The 13,067-nt window shown below is 36.9% G+C and overlaps 1 protein-coding gene across 7 annotated transcripts in view; it reads right to left on the bottom strand.

Annotated features, from left to right (window-relative positions):
- SLC4A4 (solute carrier family 4 member 4) overlaps positions 1–13,067 on the bottom strand; it is a 500,506-nt gene that overhangs the window by 132,851 nt on the left and 354,588 nt on the right. For all 7 annotated transcript variants that reach the window (XM_074396248.1, XM_074396247.1, XM_039468271.2 and 4 more), the window contains 5 exons: positions 12,900–13,057; positions 6,085–6,172; positions 3,276–3,430; positions 2,523–2,636; positions 115–289 (listed from right to left, as the gene is read on the bottom strand). In XM_074396248.1, coding sequence (XP_074252349.1) covers positions 115–289; positions 2,523–2,636; positions 3,276–3,430; positions 6,085–6,172; positions 12,900–13,057 — 690 coding nt within the window. The remainder of the gene's footprint in view (positions 1–114; positions 290–2,522; positions 2,637–3,275; positions 3,431–6,084; positions 6,173–12,899; positions 13,058–13,067) is intronic.

The following is a 13,067-nucleotide window of genomic DNA, read 5'->3' as shown; positions in this document are numbered from 1 at the left end:
AAAGAAAGAAAATCACGCTGAGTAACTGAAAGGCCATCTGCTTCTAACTGAGCTGTAGGGGTGAGGAAGGCAATCTGGGCTGTACTATTTGTGTCCGCCCCAAACCATACCCACCTGCATGTTGTCAGTGGCATCCCCAAGCAGTCCTCCAAAAGTGATAGCATTAGTTACAGTTGCCAGATAAATGAAGAGAATTGCCGAAAGAGCTTGAATATTTAAAGCATCATAAAAATCACTGGCAAAAAATGGTGCTTTCCTCTTTATGTCTTTAATTAGTCCACCACAGAACCTGGGCAAAGAGAATGCAAACATCTACTACATGTAAAGTAAATGACTATCAAATGAATCAAGAGGTAACTCATTAAATCAAACATAACATATTTAAAATGCTTGAATTAGTCATGAGATACTACTTAACCACTTGCGATGAAACCAGAAAACTATAAAGAAATCAATTTTCTTCTATCTCTTTATTTTTGGGTCACCCAATTAGGTGTCACATTTCCTAAAGATCAGCCAGTTGGTCTTTAGATAAAAGTGAACTATGTAAATACATTAAAATTTTTCATTGCCTAGAGAAAAACATCCAAATATGAGAGCATATCATATAAGGCCCTTCATCATCTTGCCACCGTATCCTTCTGCCCTCATTCATTCATTCACTCACTCGTTTATTTATCATTCATCCTTTCATCCCATAAACGCTATTGAGCACCTGTGATATGCCCACACTCGGGCCCTTTTCTGAGTGCGGAAGACACAACAGTAAACAACACGGGTCAAAAAGCTCTGCTTTCATGGAGTTTACTCTGGGGATCAAAAGGAGGCTGACAATAGTAATAATCAATAAATGCATAATAAATGAATATATGAATTATTCTACATTTAATAAATGTATAATAATAAACGAATAAATGCAACACATAGTGATAAAAATCAAGAGAAAAATTAAAGGGGGAAGAACATTATGTAGTACTGGAGAAAAGGTGGTTGAGATTTTAGATAGAGTGGCCAGAAGAGGCCTCCAAGAAGGTGACTTTAGGTAAGGAGCTGAAGGAACTAAGGGAGGAAGCATGCAAGTGTGTGATGGGAGGAAATGCAGCTGAACCCCATAACAAGTGTCAGCAGGTGAGCTGAGTGACTTTCACATCGGTCTACTCACCCTCCCAACCAAACTTCAAACCTCAGCCTTCCCCAGGGCTTCTGCCTAGAATGCCCTATTATGAAGCTCAACAGCTCTCCGAAGTCTTGACCTAGAACTTAAGGTTCATATTTCCACTCTGGGCTATCATACTTTATAAGGATTATCTATCTCTCTGTCTGTGCTCCTACTGGATTTTAGCTGACTCAGTGCCCTGCTTCAGTTTTCTTAGTATTCACAGGGCTGTGCATGGTACCAGGCATACTGCGGACAATCAATGAATTTAGCAAAGGTGAAATGTAAAAGAATGAAATCGATTCTGATTAAATTAAAAATTGAATTCCAGAACTCATATCTGTAGAAAAAGAAAAGGATATTCCTAATGGAAATAGTTTACAAAAAAAGATGGGAGAGGAGAGGAGAGAAGATTTTTATGTTCTCTATCTTTTGAGAATAAAGGAGAGGGGAATAATATCCTGTCAGTTTGGGAGAGAAATCCAAGTGGGTCATCAGGAGAAGGAAATAACTTCATTTCATTCAGGTTCAATTGCATATTATAATGACATACCTTTTCATTTTCAAAACCCATGCAGTGTTTTTAAAAAACTGTATCTTTATAAAATAAGTATCCCACTTAAAATCTTACTTAATCTCCAATAAAAGGAAGAATCTAATGGTAGGAAAGGAAGAGTTATCATGGAAAGAAATTAGCTGAAGCAATTTATGAAAGCTGAATTCTCAACTTCAGGTAAAGAGGCAGAAGAGTGAGAACTCATTCCTGTATCATGTTCCTCACTTTTGAATACACATACAGGTGAGAAATGTAATTATGAAAGCCAAGAGGTGAAGGCTGGTACATCAGTCAGTTCTCTGCCATCTCTCTGACCCTAACATGCCCTCAGTCATTCCCCTCAGTCTTGCTGGTTTTGGTGCCAGCCCTGCCACACACCAGGCACTCTGTTGCAGTCCCACCCCCACCCCCACACCCACCACACCCACATGGTCTGTCTCCCATCTCCTGCAGTACTTTCCCCAAATGTTGCCATTCTCTGTAAGGCCTTCTCTGGACACTCTATCTAAAACTGGAATACAGTACTCCCATCCCCAAAGTCCCTATTTCTGCCTTAATTTTCCTCATAAAACCATCATCACATTTACTAATTTGCTTATTATTTATGTCTTGTCACTATAATATAAGACCCTACGGGAAGACAGTATCATTTAATTGACTGCTATATTCCCAATGCCTGTGACAAATTGTTATACTGTAAATATTTGTTGGCTGAACAGATGAACAAATTGATGAATAAAATGAAAGATGAAGGGAAATTTACACCTAAGGAGAATGTTGTCATGAATGGCAAAAGGAACTGTCACTTACCGTCCAGTTCGCTGCAATTCTTCACAATCCCCATGTCCTCCTCCTCCATGTCCTCCATCATGGGGCGTATCCCCATTCATCTGAACATTCTCTCCACCTGAGTACATATTCTTTCTAAGCAAGACAACAGACACCAAGAGCATATTAGTTTATTTTATTCATTTGCTTCTTAGCTATATCATGTACTGGCTAACAAAAAGATGAAGTGAAAATCCTTAAGGTAAAAGATCATTATTTCTTTCTGCTACCTAATAGGCAATTTTTTAAGTGTTGCATTTAGAGCCAATACGAATGACTGAATGAGTGGGAAAGTTGAATGAACTGTATATCTTGTAAGAGCGAAACTGTTTCATCTGGGAAAAAATTAATTTCCAGAAAACTGTTTCTCTTCAACTACTTTACTCATTTTTTTAACCGTGTACATCTATAAGGACTCACCTTCAGCAAACTCATGTTTCCAGATATACTGGGAGTCCTCAAAACATCCCCCAAAGAATGTCTGTGATGCATTCCTATGTATCTGAGATCTCCAATTTATAATAACTGAAGAACATCATACCCATAACATTTATTTTACAGTGTCAAGGAAACATGAAGCCAAGGCATATAAGTGATCCATTTGGGAAAATACATCAAATTAAACAGGAATCTGAAAATATTAGAGCAATAGGTTGACCTCACTGTTTTTTTAAACACGATCTCCTTCTCAAAGTCATCCCAGCAACTGAAAACTATCAACTGTCTATAATTTACCTTTTGTCAGAGGATGGAAGACTCTTAGGAGGCTCTATCCTAATTGCTGGATCCCATTCCCCAGGTGGAAGGACAATGACTTCATCTAGGAACTCATCAATACCAGCAATCAGGTCGTGCCTGTCTTTTGCTTTATAAGCAATGTCATGAAACACCTAAAGAATAATAAAAGATGTGTTCATTCAAAAAGAGAACCCTGCACATGCTTCACACCATGTCAAGCCTGAAGAATGCAACCCATAACAACTGTGCTATTAATATTAATCCAGCCACGCTCTCATAGTCCCTGTGATTCAGCCTGTTCCCAAAAAATACAGGCATATGGATTCTGATTTCAAAGAATAGAGATAGAGGCTTGAACAAAATGCTTTGTCTTTATGTGGTTTCTTTCCTACCAATAATGTAAAACAAAATTGCCTTTCCGCTCCCACCGGCATGTACCACTCCTGATACAGTTGCTATGGAAGTCAGATTAAAATGGTTTGGAGAAACATACTAAAGAGTCATTTCCTGAAATAAAAACTACTGGGATAAAAATTGCTCATAACTCAAGAAGAAAAAGTTCAAGCTGAGTGTTAAGATTAGGTTAAGACCCAAACACTGAGTTCTCAAACATATAAATAATGTGAGATATTTACAAAAGAAAAATCTGGGTTATACTGGCAGCACATTAGCCAAAGGGCCTTGAATAGCAGATCATCTGCCTATCCTTTAGCAAAGCAACAACAAAACCATCCAGTGCAGCAAGTGCTTCATATCTTTTATACAGATCTCCAAAGAAAGAGGTTCCAAAATGTACACAATCCTTCCTGTCAATTGTTCCATTTTTCTAACAGAGCTGATGATCTGAAATCTCTTTATACATAACCTAAGTCTTTCATACTTCGTATGTCAAATTCTTCAGTCTTCAGAAGAGAAGATGGTCCCTGTTCAATACCCTTGCCTATTCTTAAAGATTGCGACTAAATCACTTCTCTTGGAAAAGAATTTTTTAAGCTATCAATTAAGTAACATTAATGGTCTCGGGGTTGTGGGGTTGAGGGGAGGGTGACACAAAATGCCAGCACATAATCTGTGGCAGATACAGCCACCCTCAACCTTATTTTCTCTTGCTAATTCCCATGATAGAGGCTGGAAAGTCACAGATTCACTTCCCAGCCAACTGTGCAGATAAAGATGAACAGTTCCAACCAATAAGATATAAGAAAAAGGCTGTCTGGGAAAGCTTTAGAATACCTGATAAAAGATGAGATGCAGCTAGCATTACCACACCATCCTTCCTACCTTTAATACAGATAAGATGAATATAGATAAGATGACTGGAGTTGATGGTAGGCAATGTCGTTTTACCATACTGACAGGAAAAAAAATGCCATTTCAAGACCATAAATTTAGCAAGAGCTTCAGCTCTTGATTTATCATTAAGCCGTTATGTTAAAATAACCCCAGCAACTACCTACCTCCAAATTTCCAAATAAAATCCCAAATTGTTTAAGCCACTCTAAATCTCATTATTTAAAGCATTCTTAATTGAAATATCTTAGGAGAACGTATTTTTAAAAACAAATAAATTACAAAAATGCAAAAAATAAAATGAATTCACTGAGATGAGTGAAATAGATGTTCTCTTCAGGGGAAAAAGCAGCATAGCCATAAAGCTTTCGGTTCCAGAATAAAGTAGCTACCTGAGTAATTACCACAGGGAACCTCTATAACTAAGGGGAAAGGTACCCCATTCTCCACTTAACACAGAAAAAATTGACAAATCAAGCAATGAAGCAGAAGCAACACATTTGGGGAAACAGTAAGCCAGAAAGACCCAGGAGCAGCAACTAATGGTCCTCTATTCTAACAGTATTTCTCCTGCTACTGGGAATAGTTCAGAGTTTTATTATATTTAAAATATATGTAACAACATCCAGGCTGTTATGAAAGTAAAAGGGTCATAATTCCAAAGTACCTGTATAGATACTCTGCCATAATGGTTGCTAACGCATTTTTAGATGTGTATCATTCCTTCCCACAAAATAAGAAAGCAATAAAAACATGTGCTTTCTGATACCTAAGAAAAAATACATTATCCATTTTATTAAACATGATTTTATAGAACCCATCATTTCTGAAACATAGTATATAAGCATTTGAACTCACAGAATTAGTATATTAAAAACTTCAAGAGATAAAGTTTAGGTCAATACAATGGCCTTGAACTTTTTTATTTTGAGAATGAGTCTTGCTCTGTTGCCCAGGCTGGAGTGCAGTACCATGATCTCAGCTCACTGAAATCTCAGTATCCCAGGTTCTAGCAATTCTCCTGCCTCAGCCTCCTGAATAGCTGGGATTACAGGCATGTGCCACCATGCCTGGCTAATTTTTGTATTTTTAGTGGACTCGAGGTTTCACCATGTTGGCCGGGCTAGTCTCAAACTCCCGACCTCAAGTGATCTGCCCACTTCAGCCTCCCAAAGTGCTGGGATTACAGGCGTGAGCCACCATGCCCGGCTGACCTTGAACTGTTTAAAGAATATTTAACATATATCAGTTTTAAGAAATGAAAATGTTTTGCAAAACAAAGAAAAATATGTTTTATTCCAACACAGTTTAGAATCCCTTACGAAACCAAAATGCATGCCTTACTTTTTGAAAACCATATAGCAGTCAGCTCATTTGTCTCAAATGACTGTACCTTATGTTACAAGGAAGTCTAGTAATCACATAATTCTAACTGAATACACTGTGACAGCCAATTCGCAGTATGAAAACAACACAAGTAGGACATTCACAGAACTCCATCTTCCTGATTTCCTACCTCATCAGACATCAAGGTGGCAATGGCTCTGCCAATCTCATGGTAGGACTTGGCTTTCCCCTTAGGACCTAAGAGGATGAACAAGAACCTAACGGAAAAGGAAAAAATTTCATCAAACTCAATATACATAAAACTGAGAAATGTTTAACTTAGTTCATAAAAAGGTTAGGTTTAGAATTCACCTTTAAAACAAAGGTAATATTCCTGGTAATATGAAGGATACTCTTTTGCACTGTCACAAAACACAGTTGTTTATTTATTTATCGTTTATTTGGCAGCAAATGAGAATCTAGCATAGAAATCTGAGAAGGTTCTTCGCTGAGCAGGAAAGGTGCATTTCAAGCACTTTAGAGGAGTCATTCAATCTTTCCTTTTTAAACCTTTTTTCTCTCTCCATTTCTACTGACTTTCGGAATCTTTGAAGCAAACCCATTAAGCACAATAACTGGAAAGACTTAGTACATCTTTACATTTCTCTGACTTTTCCTTATCCAATATGGTCAATGACAGATGAAGGGCTTCACACTTTTAAGAAATATTTCTACTCAGAAGTGACTGGGATTCAGCAAAAACCAAGTCCTCTACAAGTAAGCCACATGCTGACAGCCAAAGTAAGGAAAGAGAAATATGAGAGAAATTCAAAATAAAGCATCAGTCACAGACAGTCAAAATTCTTTTGTGGGTGTCCTCTTGTCTTTTACCAATATTTTTTTCTTCATAATGCACAAAACCTTGCTCCATAGCAAACATGCAATAACTAACTTAAACCCACCTAGGTTCACCTCTAATCGTGTTGGAAAAAAATCCCTCACTGATCACAGAAGGCCTTTGCCCTTGTAGCGTGTCGGCACTGGGGATGAGGGAATCTGATAAGTAAATGAGTAGGAAAAAAGATATAAAAAATATACCAAAGGTGACATCAGATAAATTCCACCTTGATATTAATCATGTATCACCTAACGGGGAGATAGTGAGTACAATAAAAATGATAACATCATATGCTTGCCCAGCTTTTAAAGCCTGCAAAGCATTTCACATTCATCACTTTATTTACATTTCCATATGACCCCCTGCAATAAAGAAGGTATCCTATTTCCATTTAATGGTGAGGAAAGTGAGGCTGAATTAGGTTAAGGGAAGAGCCCAAGATCTGTGCCTAGTAAATGATAAAGGGCAGACAGATAGGTATTCTTATCTCCTGTTCTTTTCACCACATATTTCTGCCTAATATTATCTGCCCAACTGATAAACCAAGCTTGTGATTTAACAGAAGTCCAACAATGACTTCTATAGGTCACCCTGGGGAAAGAACTTCTGGATGCTTAGCTAGGGACAAGAAATCTTAGGTAAGATATTTATGGTATCAGAAATGGCTTGCTACTTTGCTTAGCCAAATTTTATTCTTAACTTACTTATCTATATACTTCACTTTAAATAAAAAAGAATTGACAGTAAATACTTTAAAATATGTTTGGGTCTGTTTCAAAATGCTCTTGAATGTATAATTACTTTTTTTAATTATAAAATTCAACCCAAACAGGATTGTAAAACCCCAGAAATAAAGAATGTAAAAAGGTGTCTGAAAGTATGAATACCCAAGTTTTATACTAGAATAATCATAAAACCACTTAGCACTTATTTGCTTAGAAACCAGTTCTGGAGTAAAGCAGCACACTCACTTACAAGTGTTACGATAGTAGATAGCAATCAGCAGACACCAAAGGCTGTTCAAGTATGAAGGAAGTCATTATTTGAATTGAATTTTAGCTCTTCGAACACTGAAGTTCAATTGACACTAGAACTTTCATTCCTTTGAAGCTGGCTCCTAATTACATGCCACTATGTATAGGATTATAAAGTGCTTCTTTAGGACCATAAAATGTACTTTTCTAAAGGAACTGATCACTGATTTGAGTGCAACATACACAAAAAAAAATATTTAATGATTAAAGCAAAATAATTCTTTAATCCCATTAAGAAACACAAGTACTAGTCACATTTCTTAATTCCTTTTGCCTGACTACAAGTGGCCATTTTTCAAGACAATAAGGGTGTAGGTTTAGGGGAAAAGGGGCAGATGGTGTGCCACAAGGGAAAATATCTAACACCTGGATCCTTTACTTAGTACATTTTTAAATAATGGATTTATTTTGCTTCCATTTTTCATTATCTTCATGTATCTAAATATTAACTTTTCAGTAACACATATCCAAAACTTTTCCAAAACCACTCTGTATCTCTTCCTGCCTCTCTCTAGCACTTCCATCAATACAGCTTACAAATACGTATTATGAAAATATATTTATCAACTGACATGAGTGAATTATCAGATTGACTATATGGCAACAAAGCCAAAATACTATCTTGTTAGTGAGGAAACATTCTCAGTCATTAGTAGTCTTCAAACATAAACTTTGACAGCCAATGGGTATTCCAATAGCTGACAGAGTAATTGAGCCTCCAAGTTATATCCTAAGAGATAAGGACAGACATTTTCTATAAATTAATTACTCTTTGTTCACTGCTAAATAGTACCAGTTAAAGAATGAAAGAAAGCAGAAGATCAATGCTGTCTACAACGATAGCAATAAACCTAGTATATGAGAATTATATTGGTTCAGTAACCCAGATATAAAAGTAGTATTCCTCTTTCCTGGGTAATGCAATTTTTATTTTTTAAAGAACATATTTCTTCATTAATGGAATAACACCTAGGGCCAAACCATTATGGTGGACATACCAGTTAAAATTTTCACATTACTCCAATCAGGAATAATACAGTAAATCTACCTTCTTAAAATGATACATAGAGAGAATCCAAGCATTCATAAGCAGCAAGAAACATAACTTGAAGCCAAAAATGTCATCTGGAGGAATGGAGACCCTTAAGAAGCTTCTAATCTGGACTGCATTACTGAAACGGGATGAGAAATCTGAGAAAACTGAACACAAAACAATCTAACAAGTTGAAGTTCCCTCTGCCTGAAATATGTTTTCTCTCCTTTAACCTTCAAAGAAGTGAAAGCTGTTACAACTTTTATGATTGAAGTACATCCGCCAAACTCAGTTTTTATAATGTACTGAAAATTCCTTTCATGACCCAAGCTGATTTTTCTCAATGGACAGATGTTATTTTTATCCAGAAGCTTTTTTTCTTTATTAACAAATTAGAGTAAACATCACATTTGTGTGGCTGCAAGGGCACAGCTTATGTTTACAGCTCAGAAAAGAAAAAATTATATTACTAAGTTTTTTTTATTCACTCAGAAATAAGTCAGAGTTACAATTTTTAATAGCATCTAGTTATCTGAAGACTCTTCATGAGGCCCTTTTCTACTTTTTTGTGTTTTTCATACAGTTAATTACACCTGGGGAGGATGCCTCCAGCATTCTCAACAACAAAAGGAAGTATTAACCAATCTGTGTCCAGAACCAATGGCCTATACTCACATTCACAAAATAATTATAGGCAGAAACGGAGCATAATATGAGAAAAGGAGCAAGCCTTCCTAAAACATTAGAAGTTTTTGGAAAAGATGTACACCTCCCTTTCCTGATACATCACAGTTATTTCCAGCATAAACTCAGCATGTACCAACCCTTTATATCCTTCTCTCAAAACAACAGTGAATTCAATAACCCATTATTCATCTTTATCAGCTCTGGAAAATGTGGCTAAACTGTGGCTTCCATAATGGATTCATGAGGACCACAAACCCACCATAACCAACTGCATTACACACAGTAAATATTAATAGCAGCTAGCAATTAAACTGGTGGATGTGACAAAATTTAACTAGCAGGACCTCCATCCCAACCCCTCTAATAGTTTTCTTAATGTTTTTGACAATTAACCACAAACTACTACTTTTAGATAAATAATTATTTGTAACATATATATTATCTTACAGTGCTACTAAGAGAGTAAATATTCTAAATTTTTAATACTCTAGACTTTATTACATGTGCAAATCAAAGATCACAAAAGTACAAAGTAGGGTTTCATTCTTCTTTATGAGAGAACCCTAAAACATTTTATTCCAATCCATTCTAGAATCTCCCTAGGCTCTCCCTAAAACTCTTGCCTCAGTTTCAGAAATCTAACTAAAGTTCTATTCCCAGCACTGATGCTGAATCTTCCCTTTGCCTTCACCTCTCAACTGTAAAATGGCATAAGAAGAATAATATTCATCCCTATATAACTAAAAAATATGAATAAGGCTGGGTGCAGTGACTCATGCCTGTAATCCCAGCACTTTGGGAGGCTAGGACGGGTGGATTACTTAAAGTCAGGAGTTTGAGACCAGCCTGGTGAAACTCCATCCCCACAAAAATACAAAAATTAGCTGGGTGTGGTGGCGTGCACCTGTAATCCCAGCTGCTCAGGAGGTTGAGGCAGGAGAATTGCTTGAACCCGGGAGGCGGAGGTTGCAGTGAGCCAAGATCATGCCACTGCACTCCAGTCTAGGTGACAGAACAAGACTCCATCTTACTCATATATATATATGAGTAAGAGTAAGTGGTGGCCTCTGGACAGACATAAGATTACAGCAAGCAAAGTGCCTGCAAGATAGTAGGAAAATAATAAACATATCCTATCACGTCACCAAAGATCAAAAAAGGCAGTCTGTTTGCTTTCACATGAATGTCAAGAGGGGCCCCTACACAGACAGACATCCGCCCAGTTGATAGTCATCAGCTGCAAGTGGAGGCCTAAAACAGATCAAGCAAGTGACAGAGTAATTAGTGAAATTTGTGAACTCTACACCAGAAAGGGGAGCTGCTAGAGCCATACTTCCTAAAAGGTGGATGGTAGTAATACTGTTTATTAGAAATAGAAATAATCATAACAGCAGCAGCACAACCTTCCTCCACCTTTAAAAGGAAAAATGACCATAAAAAGATGTGTGCAAACACAGATTTTTCAAGTTTTCTTTCAGTACAACAGAGTAGCATGCACGTGAAAGCACATCGTGAAATGCAGACGCTGTCCCTCACAATGCCCACCACATTCCTTGTGGGATTTCTTTTATTGGGTTTCACAGGATGCAGCCATTATAAATGGCTCTAAGTTGCCTACACAAAAAAACCTAATGATACTCCCTACTCAGTGATTATAGCTTATACTGGTTCAGAGGACAGCAAATGGTTGAAACTATTTCCATGAAAAATGATAACATGCAAGGATATATTGTTCAGATTATTGCCCTGAAACAGTTGACAATATTATTGAATTGCATGGTTTTGAATTGCTTGGCTCCTTTTGCTAATTTAAGTGATGCTGTATTTTACCTTTACATTAGCCCTACCTTCCAGAATGAAAGAAAAAAGTCAGTGAGCCAGATAGGAGCAAATGCTAAGCAGGACACAAAAATGGTCATGATTTGCTACTCAATGCATGCATATTATTGTTAAATAAAAAGCCTTTTAAAGTATTTTTTATTTGTACCTTCTAAAGAAAAATGGTAATAAAAATGAAAAGCCAAGAACAATTTTCTTTAACACTTCTCAGCATGTTTTTTTTTTTCTTTCAAGCCCCAGTAAAGTTAGGCCAGAGAGACATAAATAAAGCCATAGGGGCACAGAGCTGGACGTCAGCCACTATCTGAGTCAGCTGTTCGCCAGGTGACTGTACAGATAGAACCACAAGGCTCAGCTGGAATGTTTTCAAGCAAAATGCTATGTTACAGAAAACACAAATCATCATAATCCTATTAACTAAATAAGCTATGGTCATCTCCTTTCCGCTACTGTTTGTCCAATAACAGCCCTATGTATCATTCCTATTTTAAGTGTCTAAGAAATATCAAAATGGGTTAAAAAAAAAAATGCTTGTATGGTGAAGAAGAATGTCCTTCGATGTGTGAATTGAGAGACTTAGAGGAAATTTTCTCTTAATTTTCCTCCTAAGTGGCTCTAAAGAAATCTTGAGCCTCTTTACACTGTTGGTTAATCATGCTCAGACCATCTGAGCTGAGGAGGATTCAAGGTCCTTCCTGCTCACATGAGGAAACCTAAAGAAAATTCACCTGTCCTTGCCCTGGAACCCACAGAAACAACTGCCCCTCCCACCCCACAAAAAAGTTTTATTCATATGATAATTTTCTGTCAACCTAAAAACTACAATTTTTCTTTAAACTCTTCTGCAACACAAATGTAAGTGAAAAATGAACTTCAGTCAACTAGTTGCACTCCCAAGTTAAGCTTCCCAACTTTATGGAGCTCAGTTTCAGAGGCAGATGAAGATGACTTCTCAGGTATTATGCAGTGAAATGAGTATGTGATTATAATAACATTAATATACTTCATTTTAAAACAAAAATTTTTGACATAACAGCAAAGTATGCAAATTTAAGTATACAGCTTGATGATTTCAACATATATAATATGTGTGCATAAACCTGCCACCAATTTTCTGATAAAACACAGAGTAAATGAAAGCAACTATGACCTCTGAACCATTTACTAACTATATGACCTTGGACAACTTACTTAAATTCTTAGACCGCTTTTCATCTGTAAAGACCAGATAACTATAGTTTGTCCCTTAAAATATTATTGTAAGAATTAAGTAGAATAATCCATAAGAAGAACCTAGTGCATTGACCAACAAACCATTATAATTGCTATTGTTATTACTATATAAGTGGCAAAAAATTTGACAGTATCAAAGTCAAACAGTCATTTTTTCAAGTTAAACCTCTCCAATGTGTCTGCACTCAACATTTCCACATTCTATTGATTCTCTAGCCTGAGAGGGAGGAGATAACTCTATTAGCACATTGTAGACCCCAGCAGGTAGGACAGCGGCTTACCTTGTGGGCACAGGAACTTCAGTCAGGGCACCCAGCATGACAGCCTGCTGTAGCCTAACAAAGGCAATGAAAGGATTATCCAAAAAGTCAACCTCCCCAACAAGCACGTTGGAAGCTTCTGCGTCACGTGGCAATTTTTTCATGAACTTATTCTTCAGCTGCATGAAA

Source organism: Saimiri boliviensis, chromosome 3 (assembly GCF_048565385.1).
Source record: "Saimiri boliviensis isolate mSaiBol1 chromosome 3, mSaiBol1.pri, whole genome shotgun sequence".
Lineage (NCBI taxonomy): Eukaryota > Metazoa > Chordata > Mammalia > Primates > Cebidae > Saimiri > Saimiri boliviensis.
Note: the sequence above shows the minus strand (reverse complement) of the source record. Positions and strands in the feature narration are given on the sequence as shown.